This window comes from Notechis scutatus, chromosome Z (assembly GCF_049901735.1).
Source record: "Notechis scutatus isolate UNSWTSFEM ecotype Mainland chromosome Z, rNotScu1.2, whole genome shotgun sequence".
NCBI lineage: Eukaryota > Metazoa > Chordata > Lepidosauria > Squamata > Elapidae > Notechis > Notechis scutatus.
In genome coordinates, this window is record NC_142025.1 from 96,949,851 (window position 1) to 96,963,341 (window position 13,491).

Below are 13,491 nucleotides of genomic sequence, written 5' to 3' on the forward strand. Positions count from 1 at the left end.
AAAATTAAAAAGTAATACCAATTGCTGAGTTTGTGTGCATTGCTTTTGCTTGTTACAATCACTGATCTAAAAGTGAAGGAAACATTTTTTACTGATTTTTCTATGCTGGGAATGTATGCTCTTTTTTCCTACTTCCTGCTGCCATAAATCTTGCGTCACATCTATCCCAGAATCAAGATGAGCCATTTATGCCTCCTAGGAGCTTGCTCTAGTCTATGGCAATTTCAGATCCCAATGTCTGGAGTTCTTTGTCTCTTTATTTGTCAGCAATCAGCAGCAAAGCCATCAAGATTTATATAAGAACTTGCTCTGATCTTGGATATGGAAGTTCTCCTCCTATGCCGTAAAAGGAAGCTGCTCTCGGATGACAGGGTATGTTCTTTATGGAGGGGGCAAGATAGGCCCTGAAAGGGAAGAAAAGCAAGTTGCCTCCCTGTGAACTCTCTTTCAGCTTTGATTACGGATAGTTAATGTATTCCATTCCCACCCTCCCATCCTGCTTTACATCTTTCCCTCCTGCTGTTAGGAGAGGAAATGTGCTTCCAAAAAAGGCTTTTATTGTATAGTCAGAATAAAGCATATCTCAAATATAGATTTTATTAAGGGGATGTTCAGGAAACATGTCTTTTTGCAATTTTGTCATATTCTCCCAATTTAGTTCTCTCTTTTACCACAAAAAAATTATTGAGGGACGAAAGAGAGAATATCTATTTGGTAGCTCTGTGGGATTTTTCCCAAAGCTCAATTAAAATGCTACCCGCCTGTCCTTGAGCCAGAAAAAAAACAACTATGCCAGCATAAACATTGCTTTTCCCACTGCTGATTGCTGTGCTACATCTAACCTGTTTTCTACTATTACAAGTAGTCCCCAACTTGTGATCATTTATTTAACAAAAGTTTGAAATTACAATTTATAGCCAGTCCTGGCAATTAGGACCTTCACAGTATTCCTGTGGTCATGTGATCAAAATTTGGGTGTTTGGCAACTAGCATATGTTTATAATGGTTGCAGCATCCCAAGGTCATATGTTTGTCAGTAGTGACCTTCCCAGGGGCTTCCAACAAGTTGGGGAAACCCATGTAATTTACTTAAAGATTGCAGCAAAAATAGCTCATAAAATCAGGCAAAAACTCATTTAACGACCCCATCACTTAGCAATGCAAGTTCCAGTCTCAATTGTGGTTGTAACCAATTGAGATAGATACAAAATATGTTAAATCCTCTCTCTTTGCTACTCTCCCCTTCCTTAATGTCACCAATCATAAGTGTCCCCTGCATCTAGTGGTTTTTGTCAAAATGATGAAATGTATGCTGTGATATCACAAGTTCTTCTGCTCATGTATTTATGTGTGATGTACAAAAGGGATGGCATTTGCATCTTAACAGTTCTTTTGATTGTCAAGTTGCTACTATTATAAAATAATTCACAATATCCTCTTTGTCAAGCTCTGAAAGCTTCCTTGAACAATTTAGGAAGACAGCATAGGTAAAAGGGAAGAAACTATAGGAATAAAATGGTAATGAAGGAAAGAAATCAGAACATTGAACATAAATCTCACTTAATACTGATATTGATTGCCAAGGACTGTGTGCACATGCCTGCATAAACACAATTTTCATCACTGGGAATCTTGAGGAACAAATTGGATGAATGCTTGGCTACTAGATTAATTGAGCTGGTCTGTCAAGTCTGGCAGAAGCTCATTCCAGTGGAAGCTATTGACCAATTAAAACATCTTTCCTGATTAATCACTTGCCTTTAGAGCAGTCATCTAATTGACTGAATTTATGTACATTTGCATACAAGCCAAAGCTCAATAAACTGTACTTTTTTTAGATATTAAAGGAAGCATGTACCATAAAATTATAAAAAAGGTATTGTGCAAATAGCATATTTAATATCTTGTATTTCATTCCATATGTGGCAATATAGCAGAATGAAAATAGACGTAAAATTAAACAAGCATTGTTAATGTAGAGCTCTGCTGATTAAAATTAATCAACCACTATTAATTAAATAAAGTGCTTGTATATCAATTAATTTGGTTAAAATTTATAACTATCCTTCCAAATTCTACTTCCATGTTAGATATTGGAATAAAACACTGATTCTGTGGTTTTCAGAAAAATATTTTGGGAAGGTTTCTATTTATGAACTATAAAATTTCTTGTAAATAAGGGATGTTTTTTCAGGTTGAGGCTACATTCTGCCTTTCAGCAAGCATGCTATGGATCATGTTCCAAATAATAAATGCAACTAGACAAAGAAATAGATAAAGAGGAGGAGCAAATTTGATTGTATTCAATTTAAAACAATTTAAATAGATTTACTGTAGGTAGTAGGATTGTTCCCTGTATCATTGTAAGATTGTGGATTCATAATAACACCAAAGAGTACAAAGTGATTTTAATCTCCCCTCCTTAGAATTAGAGCTCATTTGGAAGTTCATTGTCACCATGGCAATCATTTGTTTGTCATAGGCTATATGACAAGTGGCCCCTGTGCACTTGGCTAGCTTTTAGATCTTGTAATCACCTTGGAGCAAATATATTATTACTGTCAGTCTGTGCTCCATTCAAAATCCAAGAAAGAAATACTTAGACTCCATAGATTAGAGAAAAGAAATCTTTTACTGAAAATTGAAGTGGTAGCTTCAGATAAAATTCTGAATCTAAGAAATTAGGCGCGCAGATCACATATACAAAGGGATGGAATTGTTCCCACCCCCCAAAGTTCAAAAGATTCTTCCAATTAAAAGTTCTGGATATGGTCATGTGGGCATCTTCAGGTGGTGATGAGGCCTCTGTCCGTTGACCTTGACATATTTTGATAAAGATTTGCAGTTGCGCAGAGAAAAGAAGGCTAAGCAAGGAATAGAAACTTAAGAGCAGGAATTTATACTCCCCCATTCCTCATTTACACAACACAAGAATGTAACACCTCCAGCTCTCTTTCCAGACATATCCCCACCCCCCACCCCGCTACTTATGGCAGCCAAAAGATGCAAAGCAGTAGAAAAGATCTTGAAGGCTGACAGTTACCTATTTTGGGGGAACTTTTCCATCAGTTCATTGTCATGGACAGATCACTTCCTTGTGATAATAGCCTTGACTATGGCTGCCACCTTCTGAAAGAAGGAAGAACTTATTCAAATGGTCCACAACTAATGTCTGATGGACCCATGAAGATTCCTGTTACCGCTTGGGCAGTTCTCAGTCATCTGTTGGCTAGTGTTTCTGTTAGATGCTTTTTTGACCACTGGAATATAGAGGCAACTGGGGCAGGATCCCTTATGGCTGGCCTCTGCCCATCCATCAGTCCTGTGCAACTCCTTGGTTTACTCAGTCTGTGAAATGATGGAGATGGAGAGATACTTGGAATGACACTGATGGAAACATGAAAGAAGGAAACATGACTAGATATAAATTAAGCCTACATTTGAGCTTTTTATAGCAATAAGGACATAATTATTCCATCTCCTTTATTACATCTATGGAGTGCCAGTTAATTATTCAGTTTTAGGAAGGATGGGCCAGAAGGTCCAGTCTTTGTAATATACAATAATCTTGTTAAGCTTTTCATTAATAAAATATCTTGCATCTGCTCAAAGATAGATCTAAATGGGGAAAAAATCAATTGAGATGATAGGGATGACATTCTGTTGTGTTATCTGTGAAAACTTTGAGCCTGTGGATCCCAAGAAAATGGACACAGTCTTCTTATGTTAGTTGTTACTTATGGTCTGGAGCTCTCTAAGCAGTGAAGCAGGGAACTTGAAATTGGATCCACACTGTAGTAATGTCTCTTTGAGAGAAAGGGACCAACCAGAAGTCCTTAAAGAGGCATTGGTTTGTCTATTTCTTAAGAAGCCAGGCCTGGATACAACAAAAGTGGAAAAATACCGTTCTTTGTCCAACACTCCCCTTTTGGGGGTGACTTAGAGAAATTGTGGAGCCTGCAATTGCAGAGGACTCTGAACAATGTAGACAAGGGGTGTCAAATTCAAGGCCCACAGACCGGATGTGGTTGGGCCCAGTGAATGACACCCTGGGTGTGCGTGACCATCAAGCTGGCCATACACATTCAGTTAGCCACACACACACCCAGGTCAACCACAGCCCTGATGCAGTCTTCAATTACATTGAGTTTGACACTCCTGATGTACCCTTGGAGTCTAGGTTCATATCTAGGCATGGGTCATAAATTGCGTTGGTCTTGGGGTTTCCTAGTGGGCCCATATAAGTGATAACAATGTTGTTCCTGTTGTTCCTCAGCAGCCAAAGTTGCTTAGCTAATACCATGGGTTTTTCAAACTTGTTGTTTGGGTTCTTCTATAAATGCACTAGCTTAATGAATTGCTTCTTAGGTTAAAAAAAAGAAATATTTTCTTTTGTTGCCAAATCTTAAGGTCCATTGTCATCAGGATTATGTTGCTTTTGGTACAAACCTGCCCACATTTTGTCCCTCACCCAAGCTCTTATGCTATGTTTGCAAGAAGTCAAAAACATTTTCACTGTAAGATTTTTTTTCATTCAATTTCAGAAAAATCACATTTCTCCATTTGTCTTCCAACCTTCTTTTTCTTATAAGGCTTGCTCTGCCACACCTTCTGCCTTCCAAATATGGAAGGCAAACTGAATGCTGTAAAAGCATCACTACTAGGTCTGGTTATCTTTTGATTGAGAGCAGTTTCTATTCCCAACAGGTTGTTGTGTTGAAGGGCTCGCTGTCATGCTTAATTTCCAAAGAAGATGACAGATACAAATTAGAGATACAACCTTCCGCTGCCAACTCATATTTAATCCTGAGCAGCTTCTCCTTCTCTTACAAAAGGAAGTATTCCTTCTATAACAGAACAACAGATGAACACTTGGGCTATATCAAAATGATGACAGTAACATGTTTAAATCTATGTTTTAGAAATGTGATAGAAAATATCTGTCCTAACGTCACCCCCCTCCCCTGTTTCTCTCTCTCTCTCTCTCTCTCTCTCTCTCTGTGCTTTTAGACCCGAAGCTCTCGGCATTCACAGGGTTCTCAGCCTGGCCTGGCTGATCAAGCCAAGCTTTCCTTTGCTTCAGCAGAATCTCTGGAAACCATGTCTGAAGCTGAACTGCCCATTGGGTTCAACAGAATGAATCGCTTTAGGCAAAGCTTGCCATTGTCTCGTTCCACCAGCCAAACAAAACTTCGGTCACCAGGTAAACTCTTTGTGAACTACAAAGTACGTGATCTTGGGCAGGAGATGTCATATTTCTTTTAAATGAAAGCTGCTTTTGTGTTACCTTTTTGGGGTGTTTCTTGTGGAGCACTCAGAGGGAATGCGATTAAATCTGTTTCTGTATAAGCATTTTTTTTTTTACCTACAGTGCATATCTTAGATGAAGAAGTAGCATGTTCATTTTATTTATTTAAATTATTTGTATGGGCACTCATCTCACAACAAAATAATTTGATTCTGATTTTTGACACATTTTTAGGGGAGAAGGGATAGGGGTAGGGTTAAAATATTGACATCCCTAGTTAAACACATTTTGGATTATAAGTGTAGGAAAGACCCTAGCATAAAACTTTACTATAGATCGTACTCTGTTCTGACTTTTAGCCAACAGAGTCATTAGACGTTCTGTAAGAGATAATGATAAATAAATATTCAATCATAATCAGTGTGTTCCAGATTTGGCTGGCTGTCTTAGAGAATGACTGCCAGACAGAACAAGCCATGCTATTCCAAGGACACCAGTATTTTAAGTGAATTCAAAAAGTTTAGCTATGTTAATTTACTTGCTCACAATTATTTTTATTAGCGACAACTTAGCTTCCAAAATTCACAAAATATTACTTTTAAAAAAATATTAAATCTAGAAATTCAGGACAATCGAAGCATCCGTTAAAATCTTTGAATTAATAGAGTAGAGGAATCAAAATATTACTTATTCTCCAGTCTCCTGATTGTTGCTCTATCCCTCATCAACTATTAATAACTTTAGCTTTTCTATGAAAATGGTGAGATTGTGGAATTTCATACTTACACATCTCAAAATCTATGGCATTAATTGCATGTGCTACTAATAGATCCTAAAATAGAAATTGAATATTTAGCCATATATCTGATAGCACATAATTTGATTTGTATTTGTGATTCTATTTTTTTTCTTTCAAATGTTGCTCTTAAAATATATTAGACTACAATTGCTTAACAATCTAGAAGATCTTTTGGCAATGTTGGGAGTCTTTCTGGCAATGTTCTCTATACCTGAAACATGTAAAATTGGAGAAATTATTCTATGTTTAACATTTTATGCGCCTATTAACAAGGGCCCTAGTGGATGGAGGAGGTGGAGATATATTTCTATGCAACTTCCAAAACCAAATTAACTAACTTAACCATGAGATAACCATTAAAGTTTTACCACAAACTGATGCAGGTTTTTGCTTGAGGTAAACAGACTTCCAACATCTATGTAAGAAATCCTGCAGGAGTCTGCAAAAATAGGGCCTCTCTAGAATTTCAGGCTCTGTGACTGTGGCTTGTTTCGTTTTTTGTCCCCCAAGCCACATGGAAAAATGCATCACCATGGGTCATTTTTTTTGTCCCCCCCAACAGAGAAATGGGGGGAGGGGGAAGAGCCAAACATTGAGAAGATACAGACTTCTTTTCAATTGCTGGAAATATTAAAAATAAAGTTACCATCTTTCCTTTCTGGATCATGTGCTACCATCACACCAAGGTGAGTGAATTGCTTGGGAGAAAGATTCACAGCCATGTCCTATGAATATATGTCCTATGAAATTTAAAATTTATAGTTATCAACAATTCCATCTTTTGATCTGTTTCCTTCCTGCTCTATTATTTTTTCCTATTATTCTCCATTTCCTCAGGCATCCTTTTCCTGCAGTTTGGGGATGAGACAAGGAGGGTTCATATCACCCATGAAATCAGCAGCATGGATACTCTACATGCCCTGATTGTCCACATGTTTCCCCAGAAGTTGACAATGGGGATGCTCAAGTCCCCAAACACTGCCATTCTGATTAAAGATGAATCCCGCAATGTTTTCTATGAATTGGAGGATGTCAGGTATGTCTTGCTGCAGATATTAACCTCTGGTAGGAAATAACAGGACAAACAGAATGTTCTCTTCTGTATAAGAATGATCTCTGTGGAAAGGTCTTCTGTCCATCAGTCCAATCCCTTGGTAAAGGAATCTCAAAAGATGGCTTTCAGCTTTTCTAGAAAATTTCCAGCAATGGAAAATAGACCCTTTGCTCTATGATTCTGCTGCCAAATAGGTCTTTCCATCAAGAAGTTTCTCCTAATGTTCCCTTTTGCCCCAGAAGAATTGTAGAAGGCTGGGTAGAGGGATAAAAACAGAAATGTTATGTCTGTCAAGAAAATATCAAAATATATTTTAGGAAAATGTTAATCAAATACAGCCTGTGGCAACATATCTGGTTCATTGCAGTTACCTCTAATGTTATTTTCCCTGCCTTCTAATCATTAAGAACACCAACTCCAGCATACTTATCTGGCAGGGGAGATGCCTTGACCATAAACTAGGAGGTTTCATTTGTTTACTATAGCAATATGCTATCAGGAAATCATTCTTTGTTAAATCTGTCTGAATGTGGGCTCTTGCCACATTTTTATGGCTCGGGGTTTTCTACCTATGAGACTGCCTTCTCTGCATTGAAGATGCAGGTGAGATCAGGAAGAGAAGGCAAGACTTCTTGGAAATGGCCTCCCTGATTTGGAACAGCATACTCTTGGATATTTGGCAGTCCTCCTGCATCTTTTGAGAGGCCATAAAGATTTGACATTCCAGGAAAGAATGTGGGCTATGGAGGTTTAACTCACCCTTATGAAATGATGGGTCCTGGTTTTTGAAGCTTTACTTTTTACCTTTGTTGTGGTGTTTTTTTCTGAAACTGATTTACAGTCTATAAGATTGTAGCAGCATAGAAGCCATTATTATAGATAAATAAATCCTGCATCAACTGATTCTGTTAGTAGAGTATTTCTTACAGAAAGAAACATTTCTCCTTGTCATCCAAAATCTATTGCCAATCAATTTAATTATTTAATGTCAAGTTCTAGTGTTATAATCCTAGTGTTAGGAAACGGAGAAAAAATTGTCCCTAGACATTCTCTTTCTATTATGCATCATTGTTAAATACTTCTATCAAATTAGTCATCCTTGTTTTTATCACCCCCTTGAGGAACTTAGCATATTTTCTTGCAAAGTGTTTTTATTGGAGACTAGCACCTTTTTTATCTCTTTGTAGCCCTCCTGTAGTGCTTTCCTATAGTTTCTTTTCTGTTTTTATCTTTCCTCAACAACTCATTCAGGAAGAAAAGATATTTGGTTAAACAGTACCTATGATTAATAGCACGAGGATCCATTTTATTAGAAACACACACCCGCTTTGTAGATCTTCATGGTTCCTTTTATGTGAGCTTTGGAGATTCAGCCCAAAACTTACAAGTAAGAAAGAAAGCCCACAGATGTAAAGGACCCATACAATGTTGACCCTAGGTACAAATTTGACCCCCACATGAACACGCTGCTGTACATCAAAGCAACAGATTATTATTGCAAAAAGATTTTTAATTCTAAATCCTGATGTAATCTGCTTGAAGGCTTTTTGGAATGAACAGGAAACAATGACACAGGAAAATGTCTTCATGCATCTGTCACCCTTGCTGCTATCACTGTGCTCAAGCATACTTTAGGATCTTAAATAATAACCAAAACTAATATGTATTTATCTCATGTGATTCTTTGGGCTTTGTTCTTCCAGGGATATTCAGGACAGAAGTATTATCAAAATCTACCGGAAAGAGCCCCTTTATGCCTCATTCCCTGGATCCCATATCACCAATGGTGACCTTCGGGTAAGAACAAAGGATTGCACAGAGGCCATTCTGTTTTTTATTGTCAGTGCCACAAGAGATAAAATGAGTAATGTACTAAGGAACATTTCATTAATACCTGTACTTTGGTACATTCAGACATACATTGACTTATACCTCTTACACTGCAAAAACATATGGACTACACAATTCGATCAGGGCAAAGCAATAGACGCAATCTACATAGACTTCTGTAAAGCCTTTGATTCAGTGGTACACGACAAACTACTCCTAAAACTAAAATCTTACGGTATCTCTGGACACCGACATAACTGGATAGAAGCATTCCTGTCAAACAGACAACAAATGGTCAAAATTGGGAGTGTCCTATCAAATTCTGTACCTGTCAATAGTGGTGTCCCCCAAGGCAGTGTTCTAGGACCAATTCTTTTCATACTCTACATAAATGACCTCTGTGATCATATCAAGAGCGTTCTCTTCGCTGATGATGTAAAGCTATTCAACACCACAGACAATACTGCTACCCTTCAAAAAGACCTTGACAATGTATCAAACAAATGGCAACTTCAAACCTCAACAAATAAATGCTCTGTCCTACATATTGGCAAAAAAATAATAATCAGAAAATAAAATACAGGTTGAATAGTCAAGACCTTGTTGATGATCCAAACTCTGTCAAGGATCTTGGAGTACTCATCTCTAATGATCTAAGTGCTAGAGCCCACTGTAACTACATAGCCAAAAAGGCGTTAAGAGTTGTTAACCTAATCTTACGTAGCTTTTACCTGGTAATATTACACTAATAACTAGAGCATACAAAACATTTGCTAGACCAATACTCGAATACAGCTCATCAGTCTGGAACCCACATTACGTATCTGATATCAACACAGTTGAGAAAGTCCAGAAATATTTCACAAGAAGAGTTCCCCACTCCTCTACTTATTGCAAAATACCTTATGCCACCAGACTTAAAATTCTAGACCTAGAAAACCTAGAACTATGTTGCCTTCAGTCTGATCTAAGTATAGTATATAAAATCATACATTGCAATGTCCTACCAGTCAATGAATACTTCAGCTTCAACCATAACAACACTAGAGCAAACAATAGATATGAACTCAAGGTTAATCGCACCAAACTTGATTGCAGGAAATACGACTTCAGCAACAGAGTGGTCAATGTCTGGAATATTCTACCTGACTCTGCGGTTTTTTCCCCAAACCCCAAAAACTTTAACCTTAGACTGTCTACTATTGACCTTACCCCTTTCCTAAGAGGCCTGTAGGGGGCGTGCATTAGCGCACCAACGTGCCTGCCATCCCTGTCCTATTGTTTCTTTTATATATTTTTTTATTTTTCTTATATGTATCCATGTTTTCATAACTATGTTTTTTATCTATACCTATTATCTTGTAAGCAATTGACAAATAAAAATAAATAAATAAAAATAAAAATTGTGGTTCTGCAGATTTGCAGTCATAATCTTCCTCTTTAATGTTCAATTATGTGCTCTAGCAGAAGACGGCAACTTCCTCCTTGTAGTTTGAGAGCTATAGATGTGCACTGGGGTGATTATTTCCTCAGAAAGTAACTGAAAAATCCTAACGATTCTAATCTAAGCACCTTCCCCACCCCTTGTCTTCTTCTTTCCTTTTCAGCAAAACTAAAACACTTGGACCAAATCTCTTCAGTAGAGAGGTTGACTAGAAGATCTGTATTTCCCTTGAGCTTTATATATTCATAATTTTTTAAAGTATCTCCACTGTGGGAACAATTTATATATCCTATAAATTTTTTCTTCTGAGGGATTCTAATTTAGTTCCGTAGTTCTGTTTAAAAAAAAAGAAAAAAAAAAAGACTATGGAGAATCCTCTATTAATGGATGGTGTCCATGAGGTTTGAAAATTTTAGGATGGGACTTGCATTTCCGTAGATTTGAGTGCAAAATCATGTCATCCCACATGTGATTAGTTTTAGAAAAGTAAGTACAAGTTATCCATCTATTGTAGGGAACAATCTAGTTTAGTAAGGAAAACAATTGCTTTGGAAGAACCAGAAGGATGAAAAATGTTAGCAAGTTGCCAGTGAATATTTCACTAGCATAAGCAGAACTTTGGCAGGGAAATAATAAATATGCCCATCAAGGCATTCATCAGAGTAAAATATGTTTCCAAAAAAGGGGCTGGAATGAATCAACAGTTTTTTTTTAAAAAAAAAAAACTATAAGAAAGAAACGTTGTGAGGGAGGGAGGGAGTGCTCTAGTGTGATCTGGTGTGATGGCCATAAGAATAAGATATTTTCTTCTCTAAGTTCATGCAGTTCAGTATATATTATGAACTTATTAGTGGTTTCATATGGTTAAATAATCTCACGTATTTTCACCTATGTACTGTGATAATGCAGAAAAGATTTTCTCTGGCTTCTTATTGTTCTAGAGAGAGGTGGTCTACACTTCCAGAGAATCCTCCCCCACCCGGCGCCTAAACAGCATGTCTCCTGCTTCCCACCTTACTTCTGGATCTCCTCCTCCAGTGCTCCAGTCATCCTCGCCTTCCCGTTCCCGTATGTCTTACAGTGGTGGACGCCCACCCTCCTATGCTGGCAGTCCTGTGCATCATGCAGAGCGCCTCTCCAACCTCCCTCCAGCTCAGGGAGTCTCACCAAGTCCAAGTGCTATCTTGGAGCGCCGGGATGTCAAGCCAGATGAAGACCTGGTGGGAAAAAATATGGTTCTGGTGAAGAATGAAGGCCTGTATGCTGATCCATACAGTATGGTGCATGAGGGACGCTTGAGCATTACATCTACTCAGTCATTGGCTGGGATGGGGGATCCATTTGCTTACCCTGGAGGGCTTTACAAGCGCGGCTCGGTGCGTTCTCTTAGCACCTATTCAGCTGCTGCCCTACAATCAGAACTGGAAGATAGTTTATATAAGCCCAATGCACAGATCTACAGTGATACTTATGGTCCAGGGATGGGCTTCCGTTTGCCACCATCATCTCCCCAGAAAATAGCTGATGGCCGACTGGTGGATGTTCAGCAGAGCCAAAGTCCTCACAGCCCTTATTCAGGGCCTCCAAGCCGATCCTCACCAGTACGACAAACTTTCCGCAAGGACTCTTGTTCCTCGGTGTTCATGGAAAGCCCTGTCAATAAACCACGGAATCTCAGTTCTTCGGGTGCTCCAGAACTATTCCCTGGACCTGGGGAACGACCCCATTCTGGATTCAGTTCACCTGTGCCTGGCAAGGATACTGAAACAAGGTAAAAAGATGGAAGTGTATCATTTCTTGCTAACGATAAATGTGCCATTATTAATAACACATTGATCAGCAGGTTGAATAATTTGCATATTGGAAAATTGGACCCTAAAATGCAGGTTTTCTTATTCTGAACTAAATTTGACAGAGTAAAAAATGGCATTCTGCTCTCAGCAAATGAGATATCTACCCTATGATGCTGGTGCCTCAAAAGAACCCAAGTGATTATTTTGTGCCAATATGTTAAAATAAATGCACATGGGTTGTTCGTCCAGCCAAAATGACTCCTATGGTCATTTTGGCTGGAGCAGCAGGAGTGATCAGACACACTATGCATTTGAGCACGATGCTTGACTGGTGCTTTTATAATAAATGATCAGGCACCATGAAGAATAATTGCCTACATGGGTCTAGCACTCTCATGCGAGACTACTAGAGCCTGATTGACAAGGCAGCTTGCACAATAGACTACTCTGCTGGCTGAAGTGGAGAATCCACTTGCCCATAGCTCCTTATCAGCTCTTGTTCAAAAAAGCAAAAGAGGCAGCAAGAGAGCATGAGTAAGCAAAAGAATAAGGAAGCACAAAAGAGACAGAGAAAGTGAGTGAAAAAGAAAGATTACACTGCAAAGAAAGGAATTGAGCAAATATGCAAGAGAAATAAATCATCAGCAGTTTGTTTTCAAATAAAGTCAGAGAGATACGTTCAGCTATCTGTCAAAATTAACCTCTTTCTCCAGTCTCACCCCTTATTAAGGAGAGCAATTGGAAGAACAGAACATCCCACTGCTGTCTCATTACCAAAGCAGAGCAGAGATCAGCTGTAAGACAATGCAAGTAATGTTGGCATACATTTGTGTCTTCTTACGGACTGGAGAAAGACATGTTAAAAAGGTTTCCTGCTGACCATTCCTGCTGATGACAACACAAAAATCTCTTGATCTAGGGCCTAGGTTTTTGTGCCCCCTTCTCTTCAGCTTTTCTCAGATAAGAGAACTAGTTGGAATAAAAAGTGGGAAGAATGAGCAAAATTACAAATGGAAGCTATCTTGATCCTCTATAAAATTAAGTGGTGCAAGGCAGTCACTCAGAGGAAGTCAGGCAAAGGAAGCCTTATTCCAAAGCATTCTAATAATGGCATTTCCAGTGTTGTTTTATTTTTCCCCAGATCTGATTCATTTATTTTTCCTTTTTAATTTGCCATGTGCTTACATCAGCAGTAGAGTAATCCAGTGTAACAAAGCAAAACACTGTTGCAGCATTCCATCTTCTGTGTACCCTTATTTAGATTTCCATTATTGCAAATTCTGCCCTTACATTGCTTGATAACTAAGTGGGTAGTCTGAATGG

General features: G+C 38.3%; 1 protein-coding gene across 5 annotated transcripts in view; it reads left to right on the forward strand.

Moving 5' to 3' along the window:
* Window positions 1–13,491, forward strand: part of SRCIN1 (SRC kinase signaling inhibitor 1) — a 263,536-nt gene that overhangs the window by 200,947 nt on the left and 49,098 nt on the right. For all 5 annotated transcript variants that reach the window (XM_026669536.2, XM_087947868.1, XM_087947869.1 and 2 more), the window contains 4 exons: window positions 5,011–5,203; window positions 6,885–7,083; window positions 8,805–8,898; window positions 11,317–12,146. In XM_026669536.2, the coding sequence (XP_026525321.2) occupies window positions 5,011–5,203; window positions 6,885–7,083; window positions 8,805–8,898; window positions 11,317–12,146 (1,316 nt within the window). The remainder of the gene's footprint in view (window positions 1–5,010; window positions 5,204–6,884; window positions 7,084–8,804; window positions 8,899–11,316; window positions 12,147–13,491) is intronic.